The sequence below is a fragment of the Ascidiella aspersa genome, chromosome 3 (assembly GCF_963924565.1).
Source record: "Ascidiella aspersa chromosome 3, kaAscAspe10.2, whole genome shotgun sequence".
NCBI classification, from domain to species: Eukaryota; Metazoa; Chordata; class Ascidiacea; order Phlebobranchia; family Ascidiidae; genus Ascidiella; species Ascidiella aspersa.
This window is the reverse complement of record NC_139449.1, coordinates 31,880,070-31,906,051: the sequence shown is the minus strand read 5'-3', so window position 1 is coordinate 31,906,051 and position 25,982 is coordinate 31,880,070. Positions and strand designations below refer to the sequence as shown.

General features: G+C 37.1%; 2 protein-coding genes across 2 annotated transcripts; both read left to right on the top strand.

Annotated features, from left to right (window-relative positions):
• Positions 1 to 1,245: 1,245 nt before the first annotated feature.
• LOC146162491 (very-long-chain 3-oxoacyl-CoA reductase-like) lies at positions 1,246 to 25,982 on the top strand. The gene is made up of 7 exons (XM_083385210.1): positions 1,246 to 1,252; positions 3,318 to 3,364; positions 22,372 to 22,447; positions 23,096 to 23,313; positions 23,545 to 23,727; positions 24,747 to 24,899; positions 25,695 to 25,982. Exons 1-7 carry the CDS (start codon positions 1,246 to 1,248, stop codon positions 25,776 to 25,778), a joined length of 768 nt encoding a protein of 255 aa, XP_083241336.1. The 3' UTR covers positions 25,779 to 25,982.
• LOC146162492 (very-long-chain 3-oxoacyl-CoA reductase-like) lies at positions 9,164 to 16,215 on the top strand. The gene is made up of 9 exons (XM_083383545.1): positions 9,164 to 9,355; positions 9,747 to 9,929; positions 10,141 to 10,249; positions 11,892 to 11,938; positions 12,367 to 12,442; positions 12,748 to 12,965; positions 14,003 to 14,185; positions 14,906 to 15,058; positions 16,117 to 16,215. The coding sequence occupies exons 1-9, from the start codon at positions 9,164 to 9,166 to the stop codon at positions 16,213 to 16,215; spliced, it is 1,260 nt and encodes a 419-aa protein (XP_083239671.1).

Here is a 25,982-nt window from a genome sequence, read left to right as displayed (position 1 = left end):
TTTTTGTTTGAAAGTTACTTGTAGGGCAAACTGCTTTCCAATCCCATCAGAAGCTCCAGTGACAACTAGAAAATATATAATAAAATGTCCGCGTATTCTCAGAATTTAAAAGTAACGCAAGTGCAAGAAAAACAATTTATTGAAATTTAGGAAACGTTTTTGTTGTGTTAAGTTAAAACGCAAACAGCACTGTTGGTTTGCTGACCTGTCCATTTGCCGTACTTGCTTGCATCCAGCTTCCTTTTGAAATAGTAGGTTGTGATAAAGTATAACAACTTTATAGCCAGGTTGTAGGCACAGTAGGCTATCAATAGTCCGCCCAAGCATTGCATCAGTATTTCACAGCAAGCGTTCATGTTGAGATACAAAACCTTGCCCAACACTGGCTATTCAGGGCTAAACTGATAACTGATGTGTGCTTTTGAGCAATCGAGTCGAACTTGTATTAACGTCACGGGTCAAATTCAACACGCATGTGGATACACAATTTCTCATGTTCAGCACGTCAGCGTTTTCTCTTTCTCCGTTAGGGCCTATGTAGCTCTAACGTACAAATATCAGTTTTTATATTACACTTGTTAAACCGTGGTTGGAGATATTTTGATTTTAAGCTATGCTCTATTAAACGACAAAAAATGTTTTTTATTAAATACGATTTCCGCCAATTTAATCTAAGTGTTGAAACTGTTCATGCTTTGCGCAAGTCATCTACGTCTTGGCTATTGTACCGTGAGTAAAAGCTTTGCAACCTAGCAGTTTAACAAGATTAATAAACCTTGCAATGTTTGCCCTTTGCGCGAACTGTTACCACGCACATGGTTTCTCTATAGTCAGTTAGCTGGGGGGTCTATTGTTTGAAGTTATCGCTTCTTACTAAAATCTTTTTAATAAAATTGCTCGACGGAGTTATGTTTGATTTCGTTTTCGTGCTCTCAATGCACCACTTTTTTCTGTATGTCAAAAGTGTTGCTTAATTCAACAAAAAATACAGGTAAAATTGTGTCACGCTTTTTCAAAAACACATTAGCGCTCGAGATCTATTGATCGACAACAAAAGTTTTGTTAAGTTTATTTGTCTTAGCTCGTCACATATTTATACTGCATATCAAAGCTAATAGGCCATACTGACTTCAATATTGCAAAGTACATTCATTTTTATACGTAATATGTACGTAATTTAAATTACCCTTTTAAAATGCTGATTTCTTATGACAAAGGTGTTTAAGTAGACTGAACAAGACAAACATGTCATGTTTGTGGAAGACACAATAAAGTGAAGCGTACCAGGCAGTATGTAGTCGCTCATGTATGCTGTTGTTTAGTAAAGTGAACTAAATAAAATATTTAATACAATGGCCTGCTTGGGTGCAAATTCGGGAAAATTTAGAACTAACTTTAGGTATAAGGCAAATAAAAATGTTTTACCGGAAGTAGAATGCTTACACAATTAAAAAGCACCCGTTTCGATTTGTTTTAGACGCTTGTAGCGTTCGTATTAGGATTATTCGTGGCTTTGAAGCATCTGTGTTAGAACATGTGTTAGAAATTTTACGCTTCAAGCGGACTGTGTTACAACTGGATACAGGTGAACAGCGAATGTGGCCGTCAATGTAATTCATTCGGCCCGCCGCTTCTTTGACTAGACACGAGTTCATTTTAAATACTTTTTGACTATTTTAACTGCATAAATGCGAAAATCTTGCGCGCCTCGCGCGAATTATTTTTCTACGTCCGTTTAACGTTTTGATAATGTTTTCGAACTAGATCAACGCTTCTTTACCGTTGCGCCGTGGGACAAACAAAAAATCGTACTCAAAAATTTTGAACATATATTGAACATATAGAAATTTAAAAGACATGCTGGTATACCAAAAAAAATCGATGGTATTTTATTACAACTGGTATGCGGTATGGAAAAGTGGTCCTGATTCAAATTCGGCTTTCAATTTCAGGCGTACAAAGCTGCTTCTCTACTGGTAGATAATATTATACAGCTAAAAGCGGTAAAGTCAGTCTACTTATTGGTATAGGCTTGAAGTTAGCGCTTAGATTTTGGTGAAATAAGTTTACTAAATTAAATTACCTCACTTTTTCGCCTTTCTTATGATTGAATCCCTTATCTACAACTGGGTGGCACAAGCATCGTAAGAGTACAGGCCAGAATATTGTTTGAAGAAAATATTCAAAAATCTTCCTCTTCCCCTAAAAAGGCTTAACGCACTTCTGTTTTCTAGGTGCTTTTAAACGCTAGAAAAAAAGTGTAGCCGAAAACGTGTTGAACGTACGAAAATCGTTGAGGCATGTAAGACTAAACCAGGGATGTCCAACCTGCGGCCCGCCTGATATTTACGTGCGGCCCACCACTAATTCTCACTTTCAGTAACCTTTATTAAAAACAGTTGTTTCGAATATCATCAAAACGTGAAGATCGCGCAGTATTTGATGTAGGCATAATCTTGTGTTTTTTATAATCGAGTCTAATGTCGCATTTCAACATCCATCGAGCACTTTGTGCACCCATCATTGCTAAGTAAGATGTTTGTTTTTCTGAATGTGTGTTTTTCCGGACCGTTTTAAGGAAATATGTCAGCCCAAACAAGTGAAAACTTAAATTTTCGCATATTTGCGCATAAGTTCACTCTCGAAGAACGGGTGTTTACAAGTTAGGTTGTTTTATGACGTCACGATATGACTCAACTTATGACGTCACCCCTTTAATTTGAGAGATTTTGCGGCCCATCGAAATTTTTAAAGTGGCAATGCGGCCCATTCTGCTAAAAGGTTGGACATCCCTGGACTAAACAGTTGGTGCACAAGACAACACATCAGTATCTGTACCTTGCCATGTACGATTATTGCGAAATAATGCTGGAATGCCTCGGCGGTCTATTGTTAGTCTACTATAGCCTCAAGTTTTTGGTATTTCATTACAACTTACGTCTTCAAAAGGACGCTGGATGCGAGCAAGTACGGCAAATGGACAGGTCAGGAAATCGGTGTTTTGGACTTGCCCTAACGAAAATCTTCGAATAAATTTATCGCTAAAAATTATAATAACAACTCAGCAAAACAAATAGTTTTTTGTTTTCTGGCCAACTTTTAATTTTCAATTTTAGACGGCTCATAAAATGGATTGTTAAAAAAGTCGCTAGTGTTTATGCATTTAGTCTTTTTAATGTCAGTAGACATTACGACTGATTTGGTTTAAACGTTAGATTAAATAGTATTTTCAGGAAAGTTTGCTTTTTTTCACATATTATTCTTAAGTTTAGGCGTTTTGTATCAAACAGAATATATCAGATATATATATTTTTTAGTTGTCACCGGAACTTCTGATGGAATAGGCAAGCAGTTTGCACTACAAGTAAGTCATGAGAAAGAAATACAGAAACATAAAAAATGGGTTGACTTCAACCATTGCTTATAGTTGGAATTAGCTAAATTAGGCCAGACAACGCATTGTTGACGTTTTGCAGTTCGCCGAAAGAGGACAAAACATCATTCTGATTTCCAAGTCGCTTCACAAACTGAAAAGTGTCGCAACAAAAGTATAGGTTGGGAATAACATGTCGGTTGTTTTCTAGTTTATCTAGTATCAAGTTTTAAAATGCAAATTACTATGGTGAAAGACTACAAGGAAACAACTCACCAAATTGGAAACAAATATATTTTCTCTTTGTAAGTATAGGCAATGAAAGACCAAAAAACTGTGCCAATGAGACAAATATTAGATAGTATTCCCCCTACTGCAGTAGTTCATATGGTTAGATTTGTTGAGATCGGTTCTGAGCGCGACTTCTTCGTAATTTAAGAAAATGGTTGGACAATACCGAGACATGTTGTGGGACCAGTGGCGTAGCCAGTCGAAAATTTTTGGGGGGACCAAAAAGTTTGGACATTTTTGTTTAGCTTTTGTCATTGTATTAACTCCTGTAACGAACACAAAAACAATGCTAGCAAACTTTTTCGAGCAGCAACTGAATGAGTGTTAAACGCAATACCCGAAACCATTAAAAGAGCAAAAACTGTCTAAAAGTAGTAAAACTACATTAATGTGTAGCAAACGTAATATTAATGGCCCCTTCAGCCCCCCCCCTGGCTACGCCTATGTGTGGGAGAATACTGAGATGGTTCATCGTATTTAATTTCAAATTTGTTTATGCTAATGTGTTATGTTTTTTTCACTAACACACATTGAAGAGAATTGAGTCGCCGAGGCATCGCTGTTATACTTCAACTTATTATTTGGCTGGCAAAGTACAAAAATATGAGGAACACTTGTTTGACCTTGTATGATGTACTTACCCGAGTTTAAACATAAAAAGGGTCCGCTGGTTTGCGCTATTCGCTTCAAAAGTTTCCAGTTTTCCACTGAGTCGAAGTTTTACGTTAAGACCAAGTGTGTGGAGGTCGACTTCAGAGGCGGCGCGGAGATATACGAGCGCATCGCCGAAGTAGTGGCCGGACTGGACGTGGGCGTGCTCGTCAACATTTATCGACGAACTGATTGCAGTGAACATCATGTCGCAGCTAAGTGAGATGCTTTATGATTAGACTTTGACCTGATGAAACACGGTTGTGCGAAAGCTTGTCGAGATTCAAATACAATTTGTCTTTATACAGTGCCACCTGATTTCTCTATTTATGATTAGAATACCCTTTAGTGGGATATGTTTTTATTTTTGATAAGAATTGCAACTTGACTTTTTTCTAAACGTTTCAAGGCGCCTTCCCAATATGTTTACTGAGAATGGATATTTATTATGATCGTTATTTGCTCAGCCTCGTCGCTTTTAAAGTTAAAAGATTGCACAGCTTTTCTTCCAATGGAAAAAGGTAAACATTACCGTTTAGATTGCACATTGCGATATGGAATAAGCGTACATTACAGTCATTTAGGAATTAAATTTATCGCTACTCGGCAGGAAAGTAACATTTTATGTAAAACATAAAAAATGCCCTGTTGTTTAACTATTTACAACAGGGTGGAACAGATTTTATAGAACCTGTGAAGCTCATTTTATAGGTAAACGCTCTTTAAGCTTTTACTAGTCATTCACCTATGTAACAAAATCCTTAAAAGATCGACTGGTTATGGACAGACTTTAAAAAGCTCGTTTTGTACTATTGATATGTTGTGTTTTGCTACCCAAGAGTTCGATTGATATATATATATATATATACATTTGAGTTGATTATGAGTTATTTATCTGAGTGTAAATTTCAATAACAATACTTGGACAATTTTAAGAGTCACATGCTTCTTCCTGGGATGGCTCAGCGTAAGAGAGGACTTATAATAAACGTGTCTGGGGGATCGGTTGAATTATTTCCTAACATGGCGTTATACGGGTCTTCCAAGGCGTTCATGGATTACTTCTCATGTTGTACAGCCTTGTAGTACAAGGAAGACGGAATATATATTGTGGTAGCTCATAGTATTTGTGTATAAATTGCCATTAAAATACCATAGCTATACATAAAAATACTGCACTCAAGACAACTCAGCGTAACTATTAAGGTCAGTCTATATAAATTTACTCTAACCTGCCCTTTGTTTTGATCATTTAACTTTTGGTAGCTTAATTAAGAGTATATACACTTAAAGAATTACTACCAAATAAAATTTGGTAACGAGAATTTTGCTTACATAGTTTGATGCCGTTCTTCGTGTCAACCGTTATGACACGCCACATGCGGTTGTCGTTTTGGGTCCGAGCCCCTGACGACTTTGTACGCAATGCTATGAGTGCCATGGTAATTGGTTGCATAGGAAGTAACGGTTGTTGGCAGCACGAATTGCAGGTAACACCTACTGTATCACCAGCCTATTGGACGGTCAGCGTTTAGTACTGACCGTAAAACCGTTAAGAGTGGTACAAACAATGACGTAATTCCCATTAAAAATTCCTTGTTGCGACACTACACCGACCCGGATTATCGAACCGTTATGTTTGCCTTTTTCCTATTTTTCTCGTGCCTTTTTATCGCCGGTTCTAGTGTATTTCTTTTTTATTCGGCGCACCTGGAATAAAGACTTGCCATCGCCTTATCCTGCTATTTGTTGTAGCCTTTTGCCGTTGTTCAATTTATTTTTGAAGTGTTTTGCAATAAATAGCAAGTCAGTTTGCCTTATCAGTATTTTTTTCGCAACAAATACCAATTTAGATAATGAACGGATTTGTTGGCATAATTTTGTCCTTTGCAGTCCGTGGTTAATTAGGATTAAAATCTTGTTCCTATATTCTGAAATCAAAGTAAGCCCACGATGTACACGTAAAGTCTGAAATATCTTGGCTTGTGAGCAAAACTCAAACTTTTTGAAATACATTATCATATACACTTAAGGGATGGATTGCGCGTTGTCTTCCAAACAGCTTTCATCAAGCTTTGTTGTGAACATCATCACCAGCGCAAATAAGAAAGAATAAAAATGGTCGCAACCGTTTGCTGTTGAATGTACAAACTGTTCTGCATTTTTCGCTACCCTTTGTAGTTATGCAACCCATCTGTTACCTATGCTATTTAGAACTGTTAAATATTTTCGCAACCAAAATTTTTACAGAAAAAAAATTGTTTTCGGAAATTGTTTATGAAACGTGTCTTTAAAAGTACTGACGTTTATGTTTATTTTATTTGTGTTAAACATAACTACGTTAAGCATACCACCGCATATATGAACAACTCTAATTTGCCTTGGGGATACCGAATGCCGATTGAATTGGCTTACCGAAATCAGTCAGCCTGAATAGGATAATAGTTCAAGCAAGGCAAGGCTAGAAAAACTACTAGCCTGCGGCAAGGTTCGAACTGACGATCTCCGATCACACCGGGAGCGTTGCTCTACCAACTGCTACACAGTCTCACAGGGAAGCGCGTCGAGAAACAAGCATAGCATTATAGCCTGCTGCATTCTGTTCATAAATAGAAAATCAATAAAAGGGGATCAACGGTCTGTATTCGTCGTGCTGTCCTACAATTACGGCACACATTGTTCAGTACGCCAATTTTTAAAGAAAAGTTTACCGAAATTTGTCCGCCTGATCAGAAATATAATGCATGTAAGGCTATATTTGTCTTTCTTTTTCTTTAACATGGTGTCGTATGATTTTGACCTTTCCGTGGGCGCTTGGTGTAGTTTATCATGTGTTATACTATAGTTAGCCGGTACGACTCCAGAAGGCTTGGTCACAGAATACACATTGTGTATGAATACGTTGAACTGAAACAATTTTAGCATGCTTCCTGAATTTATTATTTGTAGTTTTTGTGTTTGCTGAGTGGACTTCAAGCAAACTTGAAATTTAAATTCCTATACACTTTTACAAGATTGACGAGTTATACGTCCGTTTTTAATTCAAAAAATCAATTATACGCAAATAGCAACTTTATATAATATGCAGATGTAGCCTAAACAAACAAGTTCATATCCACAGTGGCTCAGGAAATGCCGTATGTGTCTTTCGTGCCTTAAACGTGCTCTTGTCAATTGTCATTGGGCATGATTAGGTAAATTTATGCATTATAAATAAAATAAAGCCCCATTGTATATGTTGGACTTAACAACGGTTGTTGATTTTTTGTTGATTTAAGTTTTCGCAACGCTAGGCTATACAGTGATTCGCTTCGCTACATGTACGCTTTTGGTACAATGTTCCTGCAATGTTTGGGCGGTCTGGTAGTAGCTTACTGCGTCTACAATCTGGCCATAAAAGTGTGGTATTTCATTATAACTTATTGCTACACAAGGACGCTGGATGCGAGCAAGTATGGAAAATGGACAGGTAACAACGCCTGATGTGCTTTATTTCCTATAGTTATTATAACATGAAATGTTAAATAATATTTTTTTCTGGCGAAATATTTCATTTTTAAGTTAAGCCGTTGTATGGAAAAGTTTACTTTTTCTTTCAGTTGTCACCGGTGCATCTGATGGAATAGGAAAGCAGTTTGCACTTCAGGTCTGTTACTAGTTAAGGGAGAATTTCCTTCATAATATATAATATATGGTACCTTACGTCTGTAAAATCAATTGATATTTTAGATGCAGATAGCCAATTACGATGCACAAAACTAAGTGCTGCCCTATTTTCTGTGGCCTGGATACCATTGTTTAATTCAGTTACAGGGTGACAGTCCTTTAACAATTCGAAAAGTTTCAAGGGGCCGAAATTGGGAGTATATTTGAAGTTGCAAGTTTGGATTGAATCCAGTTGGCTTAAGGTTGAACATTTTTCGACGACTTTAAGGGTAAAATTGGAAGTGCGTTTACCGACTAATTTACATATAAATATGAGGTGGGATTATCGCGATTTAGTGTGGTTATCCGACACTTAAGGAGAACAGAAAAGTAGGTTTATAATGGCAAACGTATAGTTCCGAAAATTGGAACTGCCCTCGCAATAAGGCTGTCTTACCCCTGTTTTAGCTGTGTTTTAAACACCTGTTTACGTCTTCTTTTTTAAGTATAAAAACAGAGACACTATGCGAGAATATACCCAGATAGGTTTGTATATAGAGCAGTATTCTTTCAACCTTTATTTTCAAAAGTACGTTTCAATTTATTTGAGCCATGTCTTTGTTTAGTTTATCGATATTTTCCCAAGTATGGAGTAATTTTGTTCAGAACTAATCTTAACAAATCTAACCATTTGAACTGTTGTAGTCGGCGACCCAACAAAATCCAGCGGCGGCCATATTTTGGTTCGCGACCCAAGGGTTAAGAAACACTGTTATAGAAGTTTAATTCATCAGCATTAATCTTAAAAGCCAATGACATTATAGTGACATGTTTTACATGTTGCAGTTTGCTGCGAAAGGTCAAAACGTCGTATTGATATCGAGATCGCTTCACAAACTAGAAACTGTCGCCGAGGAAATAGGTGAGGATAGGGTTTAATGTTTTTTAAAACTACTGAAAGAAAGGTCCTATGCGTATGTTGTACTATGAATCTTGTGATGCTTCACATCAATAGATATATTTCATTTAGTTTAATAACAAATGTTTCCGCGTTTGCTAATGCCGAAGACCGCATACATTGTGACTGTGTTGTCATTTAATATCTATGAATACCGCAAACTGAGTCGCCGCTAAGGTATTTAGTTAAATAGTAAAAGTAGGAAGTGTTTTTTATATGCAGAGTCGAAGAACGGCGTTAAGACCATGTGTGTGGAGGTCGACTTCAGAGGCGGCGTTGAGATATACGAGCGCATCGCCGAGGTAGTGGCCGGTCTGGACGTGGGCGTGCTTGTCAACAACGTAGGCATGGGAAGGATGGGCAAGTTCCGCGAAACGCCAGAGGTTGACAAATTTATCGACGAATTGATTCCAACCAACATCGTTTCGCAGCTCAAAGTAAGGTTAACGTTACAGTTGGTGCAACGTTAGTGGCCTTGTAATTTGTAGCGTATTTTACGACAGCAAAAGGCATATTTTGTTGTTCTCAACAGGTAACGAAAAATTGTAAAACGTTATTTGTGAAAGTTTTCCAACATCGCTTTGTCAAACAGAGCAATGCAAATAGGTCGCTTTAAAACGGTCTAAGATGTGTCCAACTTCAATTGATTGAACAACGACAGTTTTAACAAATTTATTGTTGTAATATTACCTGCGAAGCTGCACACGTTTAGATTATTTTGTGCGGTTGGCTTTGTTGTAAACTGGAATCAGATAATACACGTTTTTTGATGTAATATTTTAATTACCTAAGCGTAATCTTAATTAACTATACCTGGATCAATTTTAGATGAGTAACATGATCCTTCCTGGGATGGTACAGCGAAAGAGAGGTCTCATCATAAATGTGTCGTCTGGATTTTCACTCAAAGAACTCCGTTATTTTGCATTATACGGGTCTTCCAAGGCGTTCATGGATTACTTCTCCTGCTCAACAGCACTGGAGTATAAGGAAGATGGAATAGACATTGTGGTGAGTTAAAATCGATAATGTTCACTCAGATTGAAAAAACGTTGTAAAATATCATAACGCAACAATGCTATAAATTTGTACGCTATAATATGTTTTGCCTAATGGTAAAATAATTTATCTATGTCGGCTTAAGGTTCTGCGATAGAAAAAATGTAAGTCTAGGTATACCGATTTATAAATACAATAAGCTGTGACAAAAATGTCATTGCAGAGTTTGGTGCCGTATATTGTGTCTACCAAGTTAGTTGGCAACTTGCCAGTTTCTTTTTGGATTCGTGAGCCTGAATACTTGGTCCGCAATGCAATGAGTGCTGTTGCAAGTGGTTGCATGAGAACACACGGGTGCTGGCAGCATGACTTGCAGGTAAAATTTAATGTAACACCAGCTTCTCACATAATTTTACAATGTACAAAAAGTTGTTTTATTATTATTACTTGGCAGGGATGGATTGGGCGTCATCTTCCATACAGCGGTTTTGAACTAATGATGCTGTACATCATCACCGGGAACGTTAAAAAGAATGTATAATAATTGCCTCTGCAGTTTGCTTCTAAATGTATAAAAAGCGTATTTTTGTGTTGAATGGTAATTTACTAACATTTCCAATAAACCTGACTTACCTTATCACAGAACTCTACTGTCTGGTTAATTTTTTTTGTGACATTTAGCGTGTTTTTACAAATACTGTGTAGTAAAAGGCATTGTAAGTGATAGTAAAACTACCGCTGTAAGAAAAATAACTGTTACAATTTCATTTCTAATCTCATTTGATGTCTAGCAATGTTTAAAAACTAATTCTCAAAAACAAAAATAAAAAACAAAAGAAACTTTTCTACACGTTTTGGCAATATAGTACACGAGGGCAAGAGAAAGGACTTTGGACATTACAATATTGCAACAATCGCAAAGTTTTGTAATAAAAAATTAAGTCGTCCCACCCCATGGAAAAGCTCTTGCACGCTAAATACCTATTTTTAATGGATTTTTAAAAGTTAAAACTAATGGGTTAACGCCTGTGGGCTGTACGCCAGACGCAAAAATCAACAAGCTTTGTACATTTTGCCACGTAATTTTATTCGAATTGAACAGAAAAATGAACATATGCTTCGCAAACAATTCATGACAGGACGAAGTCGAACATGTTAGTGTAAACTTGCCAATGGTACCTAACCCATCAAAGTACGAAAATTGCGACCTGTCTGTCGTCCTATAATAATAATAATCAGAATAAAATCTTGATAAACTCCAGGAAATGACGTACCATACGACTGTCGTGATATTTGACTAAAACGAACCCATTGCAATATGACATGTAAGTTCACAACGCAATTTTTAAGCTGTAACGTCACAAAACTTCACATTGCGTTTGATAACGTTGAGTAAAAAATCAACTGCAACATCACAGGCAATTTGAACCGCTGGAAATGCAGTTCATAGGATATATCTGCAGTAACGATAAATATTTAAAATGCAAGTACAATGTGCCGAAGAGTAAGCTCCGATGCTACGTTTACATTTGGCATGATTAGGTAAATTCCTGCCATGTGAATAAAAGAAAGTGTATTGCATATGTTGAACTTGACAATCCTTGTTGATTTTTTGTTGATGAAAATTAGACCTGATTCGCCCCCGAGGCTACAGTACACGTCAGTAAGGTATTGCATCTTAGCATGTGCGCTTTTGGTATAATGTTGCTGCAATGGTTGGGCGGTCTGGTGGTAGCCTACTGCGTCTACAACCTGGCCATAAAAGTGTGGTATTTCGGCACAACGTATTGCTTCAGAAGGACCCTGGATGCGAGAAAGTACGGCTAATGGGCAGGTGAGATATTGGATATTAGTCTATTCGTTGTAACTTGAACAAAAAATACAAAGTTCGAAACGTGGATTAAGGTATCCATTTGCAGCTATTTGTTGTTAGGTTATAATGCTCTAGAAAACGGAAATATACATTTCTTATAGTTGTCACCGGAGCTTCTTATGGAATAGGAAAGCAATTTGCCTTACAAGTAAGTTAAACGAAATAAATGATGTATTTTTAATAACGAAAATAATTTTCCATTTAAAAAAATTAATCCTTGGTAACAAATTGTGGAGTGTTAACTTAAATTGAATGCATTTAGAAATTTCGAAACGCTTGGACATAAAGTTGGTGCTCAGGTTAAATATTTAGGCCTTACTACTTTGGAATGCACTAAGATCCGTTTTTACTTTAAGTGTTGGGTTTAAATGTCAATTAACTCGTTCTTTCAGTACAATATAAACTGAATAAGGTAATGTTATAAGCAACTAAAAGTCGGCCCTAGATAATTTCATTTTTTCTCTTTTTACGTTATAGTCACACTGCTTTGTAAACCTCCTAAGTACGGATTGTTTTACACAATTTATAAAACATCTTGGTGAAAACTGTTTAAACGCACTGTGTGACGTTTTGCAGTTTGCCGAAAGAGGACAAAACATCGTTCTAATATCAAGATCGCTTCACAAACTACAAAATGTGGCGAAGGAAATAGGTGAGAATTACACATACAGTAGTTAAGTTGCAATCTACGTTTTAATATAAAATTACATTTTTTTGTTTTAACAAACAATTGGGATTGTTTTATGTAAGCCTTAGTGTAAAGCTTGGTAAATTACAATCCAGTTCAGAAAATACATAGACATGTTTAACGAAGTATTAATGGTGTTTAAATTTAGACGTAAAAAACTTGGAAATTGTTGAGTTTATGGTTCAAGTTGTAAAAAGCATAGGAGGGTTATGCTGGGCAATATTAAAAAAAGAAGCCTGGCTCCAGAAAAAATTGCCAGTTTATCGCAGATTCGAAGTTTGACGTTAAGACCAAATGTGTGGAGGTCGACTTCAAAGGCGGCGCAGAAATATATGAGCGCATCGCCGAGGTAGTGGCCGGTCTGGACGTGGGCGTGCTCATCAACAACGTTGGCACGGAATCGCCTAGATGCAAGTTTGCCGAAATACCAGAAGTCAACCGATACATCGAGGAAGTAATTTCAGTCAACATTGTTTCACAGCTTAAAGTAAGTTGTGTGTTGGGCAAAATATTTTAGAACAGAATATGTTTTAACTAAACGTTGGTATTAATGCTAGATAATTTTTGTAATTACTGACCTCGCACTTTGGTTGTTAAGATTTTCGTTTTACACCATGTAGAATGTAGAATTGGGCAGCCAGTTTTAAATGTAAAACAATCTGTTATAAACAAAACTTGGCGGAATATCCTGACAGTCTAGGGTAGCCTACTATAGTATTTTATTTAAACCTTACTGTCTCATATATCTTGTTGGAAAACACGACAGCCAGCTCTTCCATAATCTTTACCACAAAGATGAAGGACAAACAATCTCACATTTTGATATGTTGTATGGTGTTGAAGTGCAGTAGTTATAAACTTAAGTGCACTAACCAGTGTTGTAATGACTTAAGTCAATGACTTGACTTAAGTGCACTTAAGTAACTGTTTTTAAATGACTGGACTTGACTTACGTCTTTCTGACAAATGGCTTGACTTGAATTAAGTCTTTTTAACAAATGACTTGGGTTGAAATAAAGCATTTCTTTAAGTATTTTTTTATAAAATTGAGCTATTTGTCCAAATTTTTGCATAAAAAAACAAATTGCATGCTATATGTCCCGTTTTCCTTATTTTTTAAGTTCAGTTCTTGTTTATAGTCATGCAAGTTTAAAAATTCTAATAATTTAACGTTTCATTTTTATAACAAGGACATGACTTGAAGTTGATTTGCTCTTATTATGACTGGACTGGGACTTGGCTTGCGCAACTGATGACTTGGACTTGGACTTGACTTGTTATTTAATTGAAAAGACTTGGACTTAAGTTATTTTACAATTAACTTGACTGGGACTTAAGTCATTTTGAAATGACTAGTTTACAACACTGGCACTCACTCTCAACAAACTTGTTATGCAAGGCCCCCCAGTTAAAATTAAAAACAACGTGGGGCTTGAGAACGATCCATGCCATAAGAATCGTTGCGCGCCTCACTATATGGACCACTGCTTTAGTGCAATCATAAGTTAACCAATTTATTTTAAGATGAGCAAGATGGTACTTCCTGGGATGGTTCAGCGAAAGAGAGGTCTCATCATTAACGTGTCTTCACGAACCGCACTGATGCCACTCAGGAATGTGTCATTATACGCATCTTCCAAAACGTTCGTGGATTACTTCTCCTGTTCTTCAGCTTTCGAGTACAAGGAAAATGGAATAGATATTGTGGTAAGTGATGTAATATATATTTTATGCATGTTTTATCAAATACATCAAATCCTTATTTGTGTGAGTAAGGTTAAAGCATCACGAATCCCATTGATGTAACAATGTTTTATACTTTTATGAGTGATACGTTTTACTGGAATGCCAAAATAATCTTATATGACTCTATCTTTAAAAATTAATACACACTAAAAAATATGTCTGCTGTGGAATAAAAAATATTCGTTAATATTAAATTTATTAATACATATGCGAAGGAAGGCAAATTTAGCTTCCTGGCAAACCTCTTTGGTCGTAAGAGAACACATAATACTGTCACAATGACGGAGATTTGCTCTGACGTATCAAATAATCCGAAACGCTTTAGAATCTCCCGCAGGCAATAAAATGTAGAAGAAAGATTCTTGTTTTCGTATCCGATGATCTTAAGACTGCAATATACTTTCGACTTTGTTGTCTGAGTCAAAATCATTCATTTATAATATTTATTTCTAAAAAATTTTAAGAAATGATTTTATGTTTTATCTGTTTTAATAACTAAACAGTCTTAGGATCATTATTAAATTTATTGTAGGAATATATTCCTTTTTTGATATTGCGTACCAATGTCACTGATATCCAACTTGTCAAAAAATAATTAATAAATTGTCAAAAAATAATTAATAAATTCCATGCACCTAACGATTAGATAAATTAAAAAAATTACCAAGAATTGAATTCCAGAGTTTGATGCCGTTCTTTGTGTCGACAAAGTTAATTGGCAACTTACCTCTATCGTTGTGGGTTCGTGCGCCGGAAGACTTTGTCCGCAATGCAATGAGTGCCGTGGCAAGCGGTTGCATGAGAACACACGGATGCTGGCAGCACGAATTGCAGGTAACGCCTACCTCGATTAAAAAAATAATTTGTCGAATTAAAAAAATCAACCATTACTTTTTTGTTTGTCGATTTTTTGTGAATCTTTCCTGCTTTCTTGTTTAATATGTTGTCATATTCCTAATTTTCCACAAATAGTTAATGATTTCCACGCACTATAAACAAATTTGCAAAATATCATATTAGGGGAGTTCCGAAAATTGAAGATTTCACTGCAAAATATTAAACTTGATAAGCGATACGAAATAATACTGTTTGTTCAAAAATCCTTTTTTCTATTTATTTTTAAGGTCCAAACCATTGAAACAGGTCTGTAAAAGTTACTTTTATAAAATGTTTACACTCTGAACAGCCATAGTTAATGTGTATAAGCTCCAAGCCATAATGTGTAAAGAATATCTGTTCGCCTTGTCATTGAAAGGCCTCACCAAATTTTCTGCGCAATAATATCATTTTGTTGATATTTTGAAGTATCCCTTTTACAGCCCAAATAATTTTAAACCTTATTGTAGATTTATATATGTGCACAAAATTAAAATGACACTTTTTATGTTAAGTGTTTCCAAAGGGGTATACCGCTTGCAAATGGGGTATTGACGAGGTAAATTAAAATGTTAAATCACACAACTCAACTTTGTTTGGCAGGGTTGGATGTGGCGTAATTTTCCTTCTAGCCTTATTCAAGTATACTTCAAAAAGAACCTCGTAAAATTACCAAAGAGGGAATAAGGATCGACTAAATGAGCAGAACTTCTGCTTATGCTCAAGAGTGCCAATGTACTTCAGCTACAAATGAACCCGATTTTTCTACAGCAGGAAATGTATAAAGTAGCCTAGTCTCGATATGGTTACGATCTGCCGATCGTCCGTTATTCCACGTATTATAGACCAGAGGAAAATTCATAACATGCGGGTCACTGTGTTTGGAACATTTTACAAGTGGATTGTTTTTGCTTTTGAAACACATTTGAAAATGAGACTGCTATAAAATAAAGATCAGTTGTTAATAACAACATTACTAGTATTAATGTTTACTCGTTTTATGACATCGATTTTAGAATTTGATGCAGTTCTTTGTGTCGACCAAGTTAATTGACAACAAGCCGCTTTCGCTATGGGTTCGGGAGCCCGAAGACTTTTCCCAAAGCCGTGAATAGCATATAGCCTAACGATTTGTTACAGATTTTAAAAGTTGAATTTGCTTTAGCCATTGGATGCTTTTTTGAAAAACATCGTAATGGCACTGGGACAACAAAAAAATGTTCTCTAGAAATGATATTCCCGTAATGTTATTACAGTCCTAGTAGGCATATTAAATCTTATATAGAAGTAGGTATTATTTAGAACGTTTTGAATTTATTCGTTTTACTACAACCTTGACAGTGTGCCCTTTTAAATTTAAATTTTTGTTTTATTTTAGGTGTGTCAAACGTGTGGTTGCATGTCTTTCTTTTCACACACATTCACATGCGCCGCGCTGTACATATACAATTAATTTTTGTTTGCAAGTTATCCGATGCGGCCTTCGGAAACCTTGAATTTACACCATGGCTAGCTGATATACAAAATTCCATTGCCAAACTAACGTTTGCTAAATAAAACCACAGATACCCAACCGTATTTTGTTTAATTCGCCAGTCAGACAATTAAGTCTTTTTGCAATGTCTATGCGTTTTTTGTGCACTGTCTGTGCAATGTTTAGTTTTTATCTGGAAATGCTGCTGGTAAAATGCAGATTATTCTACATTCAGATAAACAGTGAAAGCATTTCGGCTTTGTGAGTACGAACCAGGGCAGCGGAGTCGGAGTCGCACTCGGGACTCGAGTAACGCCTTGCAAAACTACCCGAGTTTTAAAACTGATATGGCCGCCAAATGGAAATTGTAAAGGTGGAATATTATATGGCGGAATTTTTTCCAATCGTGTATTGTGAGTGAATGAATTATACGACCCCTTATAAGTGGATTGCTGGATATCCACCTTAGTTTAGTTACGTAAATTGGTGAAATACAGGCTGCAGTGTCCGGGCCGGACTCGGGACTCTCAAAATCGCACACTTGACCGGAGTCGGATTCGGGTTTAGTTTTTTGGCCGGAGTCGGACTCGGGTTATTTTTAACCGACTCCGCAGCCTGGGAACGAACAGAGTTGGATCCAGGATTTTTGTTTGAAGGGTGGCATGACCATGTTCATGAATCATATCACAAATGTCATCATAACGTGACGTCGTAAAACAAAAAATAGCTAATAGCAGTTGTTCTCGAGAGAACTCGTGTGTAAAAGGCAGCTGAAACCCAGATTAATCGCGTGAAGAGCAAAAAAACAAGCAAATAAACTGAGGAAGACTGTAAAAGAGTTGCAACGAATCGCTGTGCTGTCTGTTACCGATGCAATATTTCGCTTTGTAATATTACACTAGTAAGTTGTACAATGTGATTTGTGACAGATTTTAAATAACAGTTAAACAAATTTGATATCTAAAACAAGTAATGCCAATACTCAATGAAGAATAAAATCGGGGTTTCTGTGTAATATACCAGGGATGGCGAACCTTTTCATCGCGCGTGTCATAAACACGACTTTAATCCTTACAAAATGCAAGTCGGTCATATATTTGATTATTTACTAACTTTATGCGAAACTCTGATGCTGCTTCGATTTAAGTGTTATTGTCAGGGTTGGCAATTCAAGGTTTATGGACGATTTCCAAATTAAGATCCCCACAAATATTAAGAAGCTAAATAGTTAACAAATGCTGCAGCATTTTTTATAGGCTTACTACAGAAGATCAGCAGAAAGCTTTTCGGCATGGTTTATTGGTTTAACCAGGGTTTTTAGAACTTTTAGTCTGCGAAACTCATATGCCTTAAACGATCGCCACCCTCGATAAACAAAATCTTTTTAGTTGTCTGCTTTTCTGCACACATTTGTTGAAGTGCAGTTAATATAGGCCTACTGGTCACCCTAAAACACTGCCCACACGGCCAACAGATTTTCCAGCCCTGATTTAAACAGTATAGTGCTATCTAACAAAGAACTGCAAAGTGGGTCATTGAAAATATGTGGTGGGACAGTGGTTCGCCATCCCTGTAATAGACCCTGTTCATTTCAGCAGCGCATACTCTCTCTCGCGGCCTTTTCTATTCCTTCTTTCATATTTTAGCCCGGTTCCATTGGTGGTTTGCTTGATACAGGCTGTAAGAAAGTTACGCCATATCCATCCCCACAAAACAAAATTGAGTTTAACTACTTGAAATTTTTTTTTACGTCATCCTCCAGATTCTCAGTTTAGGTTCACGAAAAACGTACCTTGGAAAATTATACAGTACCTTACGTTTAAGTTTATGACTGTGTATTTACCCATCTTGCTGAGAACCTAATTTCTGAATGAAGAGTTTCACGATTTATAGCGTATGTTAAAATTTAGGACGTAACTCATAGAAAGAAAAAGCATATGTTCTGTCGATGCTGGCCAAATAATTGATAATCTAGCGGGATGCAAATGGTTTTGGGGAGTTCGGGCTCCTTTTTTGTAAGTGATTATCGTTTTTGTTCGTTTTTGAAAACATTGGCGCTTTGTTTTGAATTAGTTTGATTTTCTTAGTTTCACCAGATGCTGGTTGAGTTAGAAAAAATACACCGCTATCCCATCGCTTACCTGTCCATTCGCCGTACTTGCTCGCATCCAGAGTCCTTTCGAAGCAGTAAGTTGTGACAAAATACCATACTTTTAACTTTCAAGGCCAAACTGCAAGCGCAGCAGGCCGCCAATAAGCCGCCGAAGTATTGTAGCAGTAGATCACACGCCTTAAACATTGTGAGGCCTAAAACTGGAATAATGAGCGCAACCGTTTAGTCCAGGGCAGCCCAACGTGCGGACCGCGGTCCGAATGCAAACCTTTTCAGTGTTAAATTCGGATCTTATCTGTCTCTGTATTTAATTTGCAATGCGATTTGGTGAGTTTTTTCGGCAAACAATTGCTGATGTTCATTAAAAGCCCTTTCTTGTAACGGACTTACAGAATTATCAGTTGACGGGAAGGACATGTGTAAATTATACCGCATTACATTTTGTATGACTGTAAATTATTTCATGAGAGTTAAAACGGACCTAAACAAATTGTAAACTTTTGTAACTGGACCTTCACTAAAAAAAGTTGAGTAGCCCTGGTTTGGCCTAACGACAACGTATATCATTCAACGATCCTTAAGCACATATGCAGCTCCGCCTATTTTTTCGAGTTAATTTGCGATTTGATTCTGCAAGCAGAAATGCCGTGTTGTTATGTGAATTTGACATCGCGCAGTAACAAAGAAGGGTAAAAATATCGTTTTTCATTTTCAAATCCGAGTGCTTTCGGTTTTTGCCAATGGTACTTCCTCGGTTGCATGTAGTGCAGTGTTTCTTAACCTTTTTTTAGCCGCGCCCCCCCTTTGGTAATTTTCCTATGCCTCGCGCCCCCTGCATAAAACAATTCGGATTTTTCAATTAAATATCACTGAAATAACTTGAAAATAGTGAAGTTTGTTAAAGGTTCGCATTGGGCACACAACAAATTGCTCGTGCGCGACACATTGATTTTTACCGAGCTGATACAGACAAACGTGTTGTGGGGGCATTTACTCCACAGTTGTAAGGCTGTGATGTCGAGCGCAAATATTAAACATTGCGTTATCGTGTTTCAAAAGATGTGACGGCACACAATACAATGGCAATATTGCAAAAACATTATAGATTCTTCAGTTTCCCTGTTGCTAGCATGTTATCATATATAAAATATTGAGAAAAAATGGTTCGACCGTTTATCTATTAGTTGACAAAGCTGTAATTGAATAGGCCGGTTAAACCTTTGATGATATAAAAACATGAAATGGCACTCGAAGGACTTTTGGCTAAAACGTATATAGTCAACAAAAGTTGATTTTTGACAATTTCAATGTTGGCAAAAACAGAGTTTGTACAGCGCTGTAGGAGTGACGAAACCATTAGAATCGTTGTAAATAAATTAAATATTAACTTGGAGCTCGCGCCCCCCTAAAAATTGCTTGGCGCCTCACCAGGGTGCCCCCCCCCCGGTTAAGAACCGCTGATGTAGTGGGTATAGTCAGCAACCAGCTCTTAGATGAAATGACTGAATCGGCGATAACGTGAGAATACCGATATTGCGGAAAAATATGAAACGGTTTGAGAGAAATAAGTGTGTTTTGCGTGTATTCGCTGAAGAAAAATTACACAGCTTCCTAATTACGCGAATAAACTCCAAATTTTTTGGCAAAAAACGTCGTCATAAAGCGACCGACTCATCCATTTCTTCTTTAGGTTCTCCATATAAAATTTTTTGATATATGTATCTAACGTTAACGCACATGATAAGCTGCCGTTGTGTCAAGAAACCATACATTTTACCTAACTATTCGCTAAAATCTTTAGTAAAATTACATATTATTTATATTAAACTCGGAAATTTTTATGCACTACCAAAACTGTATGACCAGGTTACAAGCGTGTCGGCTAATAACACGCCGCCCCAGCACTCCAGCAGTGTTTCACAACTTAAGTATATTTCGAGGGTCAGAGTTAAAATGTTGGAGCACTAACAATATATACTGCCTTTCTTTGGCGCCAGTTCCAAGTTTTTTTTTCACGTTGCTCAGCATATTTTCGTCTTGCTGCGCTGAACAGTTTATAAACTTTCTAAATTATATGCCAACACATTTATAGCCGCCCAATTTGTTTGAACAAAACAAAACCATCCGTGGCGACAAACCTTGTAAATTTAAACAATTTGGATAAATTTATGGCTACATAGATTTCGTCCAAAAACTATTAGCGGCTCATAAAGACCTGAGGAAAACGCGCATAGATTTTTATAGAGCAGTATCTCCAAAAGTTGTGACGTGACAGAGGAAAAATCACAGTCACAGTCCTTGTATTAATGTATTGGTTACACCGTACAAAAAAGGTTGCCCGAAAGCCCGTGATGAACTTGACACGGCTTGTTGAACGCAGATAACATTGTGCTGCCCTGGGTTACACATTAGTTCAGTTCTACAACTCGACAAAGCTCGACATGTTCGCTTGTCGTGAAACGCTGCTGCAATGTTTGGGCGGCCTGGTGGTAGCCTATTGCGCTTATAGCCTGGCCATAAAGTTATGGTATTTCGTCACAACTTATTGCTTCAAAAGGAAGCTGGATGCGAGCAAGTACGGCAAATGGACAGGTAGGAAGTCGCCAGTGTGTATGTATTTACTCTTTTTAATATCAATAAACATTGCGACTGATTTGATTAATTATTTGATTTAAACGTTGGCCTATATAGTGTTTTCAGGACGGCCTGCGTATCATTTTTACATTTGATTCTCAAGTTAAGGCGTTGTGTGTAAAACAGAATATATATATATATTTTCTAGTTATCACCGGAGCTTCAGATGGAATAGGCAAGCAGTTTACACTACAAGTAAGTTAAAGTGTTCACAAATATGTCTTTTGAAAACTTACATAGAAATGCCGTTTTGGAATTGATGATTAAGTATTTTTAAATCGTGGAGGTGTCCAGTGCTAAAGCAACATATTGTGGTGGGAATAAACAACTAGAGGATTTATAACTTATTTTTATTTTGCTAATTTTACTCACATTTCCCGGAGCAATGCTTTTGAAACTAAAAGCCAGCTCTTTTGTATTTCCCGCCTTTGGCACGGCAGATATAAAATGTGGAATCATGTATGTCCATGACACCCTTAATGACACGTCGTAAAGTCAAGTTTGTGCTAAATGTTTCCAATAAAGGCCGCTGGCGCTGACGTTGAAAAATTTCGGTAGACTAAATGTTATTTGCTTGCCTTAAACATGAGTTGTTTAATATTTGCTAGTTCGTCAGCGAAGTGCTGACTATCCTATTTAAAAGTGATCGTAAACGTAAAACCGAAGGGCGACGATTCGAATATAGATCGTTACGCTGATTTTTGCCACATTTCCATGTTTAAACAACGCGTTGGCGTTAGTTTTTAGAACATCCAATTAAACAAAAACGGTTAAAATGCGACTGTGGCAACAAAACTATTATCTCACTGATAATTTTTTTAAACTTAGTATGCTAAACGACAGCCGTTATGTATGAACCGCATTTCGTCTACTATAACTCTACACTGTTTTATTTTGTTATCAAAAAGAGTATTATTTTCTTATTTGAAAATCTTGACATTACAAATGCCCATCTCGACGTAAAAACTATTCGATCTGTTAAAATTGGTTATTTTTAGGAAAAAGGTTGCAATGTTAGGCAAATAACCCAGTATGATATACTTTTTGCAGTTTGCCAAAAGGGGACAAAACATCGTTCTGATTTCCAAATCGCTTGACAGACTCGAAGATCTCGCCAATTATATAGGTGGACATAACGTTATCTACCTACCATACTTACTAAATTTAAATGGTACATCGACCAGTATTCTAAAATCCTCAAGCGAAAAAGCCCTAATAGTTTTTAATTTGAAAGGTTTGCCGCCGCGGATTAAGTTTATATCTGCGCTCTCAACGGGCGGTGTTGGTTAATACTAGTTAAGGAGTAACTTTAGTTTATACCTTAGATCAGTGGTTCCCAAACTGTCGGCCATGGCCCAGTACTAGGCCATCAAGAAATTTTCCATGGGCCACAGAGCCATTTGAACATATTCTACTGTTTTGTTATACTGCAGTGTAGAGTGTAGAATGTAGATATTATGCGCTTTGTTTTGAAAATGAAAGGTCATTGTCTCCTAACAATGGGTTTTAACTGCTGTGTTGGAGATAGCAGTTCAACGTGGGTGAATAGCAATGTTGCAAACCTTGCGTTTTGCAAGCGAATTTGGGCTTGTTTTTTTTTAGTTTGCTTTTTTATAATGTGAATTAATTTTTCATGTTTGTATCCAAATTTAGAGCACGTGGTGAGCCACGAATCGCTATTAAATAGACATTTGGGCCACAGACCAAAAAAGTTTGGGAACCCCTGCCTTAGATGATTAGTGTCCTATATTAGCTAACTTTAGAGAGATTGCAGAGTCAGAGTACGGCGTCCAGACCAAAGTTGTTGATGTCGACTTCAAAGGCGGCGCAGAGATATACGAGCGGATCGCCGAGGTAGTGGCCGGTCTGGACGTGGGCGTGCTCATCAACAACGTAGGCAGGAACCATCCTTTTACCAAGTTCACCGAAATACCAGAAGTCGACCGATACATCGATGAAGTGATTTCGGTGAACATCATGTCGCAGCTCAAAGTGGGTGTTGTGTGTAGTTTGGGAAAAGTCACCATATTTCGCTGAGAGTTTTCTTTCGTCAAGAATAAGGATACAATTGTTAACTATTCAAGTCTATTTCGTGTTTGGTTTATGTATATGTTACTTTGGTTACGATTAGGGCTGCGAAGTCGGACCCGGGACTCGGGAGTCGGGTTATTTTTAACTAACTCCGCAGCCGTGGTTACAATTATATATTGCTGTATGATTCAGATGAGCAATATGATCCTTCCTGGAATGACAAGACGGAAAAGGGGACTGATCATTAACGTTACTTCTGCATCAGCAGCACTGCACGTTCCAAACATGTCGCTTTACGGGTCATCCAAGGCATTTATGGACTACTTTTCGCGTTCTATAGCCTTAGAGTACGAAAAAGATGGGATAGATATTGTGGTAAGAATAACACTACAGCGTCATCGACAAAACAACAACATTATATTAATTATACTCAACAACTAAATATCAAGGTTGAATACAGGGAGTGGGGACATGTTTGCTTGGCGCATCAAACTGTATTTTTTGCCTACTTAACAACGGCTTGAACCACGCTGAGACATATAAAAATTCTAACCCACACGAACTTAAAGAGCAATGAATGTACGGCTTTCGCGCCACCCACAACCACATGATAAGACTAAGCTAAAGTAAATCGAGCCCGCTAGAAATGATTTTGCGGCCCACAGTTTACTGACCACTGCCTTAGCCCATTTGATAATTTTGTCCACCGGCATCCCGCGTCTTATCACACCCTCGAAAATAAAAAAATTGAAAACTTAGGGGTGGCCAAACCGCGGCATGCGAGTCGCATGTGTATCTTCAACCAGTTTGGTGCGGCTCTTGCGATCAGCCTAAATATTTTTTTTTCAGGATTTCCTATTTCAATTTTCGTGTGCTTAATTTTGCGCCCATTTTAACCATACTTAGATGAAAAATCTTTACGAGAAACTAAAATTAACAATTTAATTGGCCTTAACTGGAATTGAGAAATATTGTGAATGACCGAATGGTCATTTTTTTATTTTTTTTAACTTTATTTCCTTAAAAATTACAAATGTTAACTCGAAGTACAAAATTTACCTATAGCTAACTTATATATAAATCAAAAAAAGCTTCTGTGGTAATTTTAATTCTTTACCAACGTTTCAGCAACCTATGCTAGCCGCTTTCGTCGAGGTGAATGACGCTGAACGCTCATACAGGCTCTGCACGAGCGTTCAGTGTCATTCACCTTGACGATGGCGGCTCGCATAGGTTGCCGAAACGTTGGCAAAGAATTAAAATTACCAAAGGAGCTGTTTTTTTTTTATACGACTATGCCTGGTAGCAACTGCTAACTTCTATTTTGTGAAAAATGTTAGGTTTAACAAACCTTTTTTTCAAATAAGAAAGTATAACGAGAATTTCATTTCCAGAGTCTGATGCCTTGCTTTGTGTCGACCAACATAATCAGTAACCAACCGCCATCTTTCTGGATAAAAAGGCCTGAAGAGTTTGTTGACAATGCAATGAGCGCCGTGGCAAGCGGTTGCAAGTTGGTTCACGGGTGCTGGCAGCACGACTTGCAGGTAACGCCACTGTCTAAACAACTTCGTGTATTAAAGATGCTTTATAGAGGCGCGTGTGCCACAGGGAAGACTATAGGGAAGATTTATTATCGTTTTTCGAAAAGCAGAAATACTTAGCGTATATTTGTAATATAGGCCATGAATTCACTAAACTAGGGAGGCACAGGCTCGTGGTATATAGTAGGAGGCACACCCTATAACGTATAGGACATATTTTGCCGACGGTATTAATTCTTTTTACTAGCATCAATTTTGTTCAAAAGTGTTACTCTTTGTTTGTGTTATGAAATTTGATCATTTATATCCACAACGTTAAATCCTGGCTATGGGCCAATACGAGGGCGCTTTATCGTAAGACAATACTACCGTACAAGGGCGAATAGCTTCCAGAAAAGCTTGTTATATAACGAACGGGTAAGCAAACGTTTTAAAGTGCAGGCCAATTTCCTTTTTAATTTCGACTTAAAAATTTTGACTGGCGGAATGAATTAGAAAGTTCAAGTATTATTAATTTATTTAGAGACTTTCCGTGGTTCTTCTTTTGTCTTTTAAAAAAATAGAATTTTATGAAATTTATTGCAATCTAATTAAACTGCTTTCGACCAAGATGCGGGCAGAAGTCTTTAACTGAAAAAACAATCCAATATTTAATGCTTTGTGTAATAGTCCACGGGCCAGATTTTCCGCTAAAATTGGCCAGGTCTCGGCGGCTAGTTGTATTTTCCCCATGCTTGAGCTATAGGTGACGCCGTGTAATAACGCAAGTTGTCAAATTCAACATTGTTTTTTCACCAGGTATGGCTATTCTGTAATTTACCATACAGCTTTATTGAAGCGGACATCCAAAACCACCTCAAGCCAATTAAGACGCAGGATTAGGACTGGCCGTGACAGTTTTCTGCTGGATGGACTTCAATATCAAATTTTGTCAAAATTTCACCACTTAAGGCGAAGCCTGGATGGATAACAAACAGTCGTGTATTTACTTCAGCCGATGGCTGCATTTTAATGAAAAAACTTTGTTTGGTCACGTCCGAAACACCAAAGAAATACCAGTTTATATTTCACACCAACAATTGATTT

Bases quoted from the DNA above. Each gene is read 5' to 3' on its own strand.
- LOC146162491 (XM_083385210.1), top strand. The intron at 3,365-22,371 runs GTAAGTCATGAG...TACTTTTTGCAG, and splicing joins GCAAGCAGTTTGCACTACAA to TTTGCCAAAAGGGGACAAAA. The intron at 22,448-23,095 runs GTGGACATAACG...GAGAGATTGCAG, and splicing joins AGATCTCGCCAATTATATAG to AGTCAGAGTACGGCGTCCAG.
- LOC146162492 (XM_083383545.1), top strand. From the start codon at position 9,164: ATGTGTGTGGAGGTCGACTTCAGAGGCGGCGTTGAGATATACGAGCGC. The intron at 11,939-12,366 runs GTAAGTTAAACG...GACGTTTTGCAG, and splicing joins GAAAGCAATTTGCCTTACAA to TTTGCCGAAAGAGGACAAAA. The intron at 12,966-14,002 runs GTAAGTTGTGTG...ATTTATTTTAAG, and splicing joins ACATTGTTTCACAGCTTAAA to ATGAGCAAGATGGTACTTCC.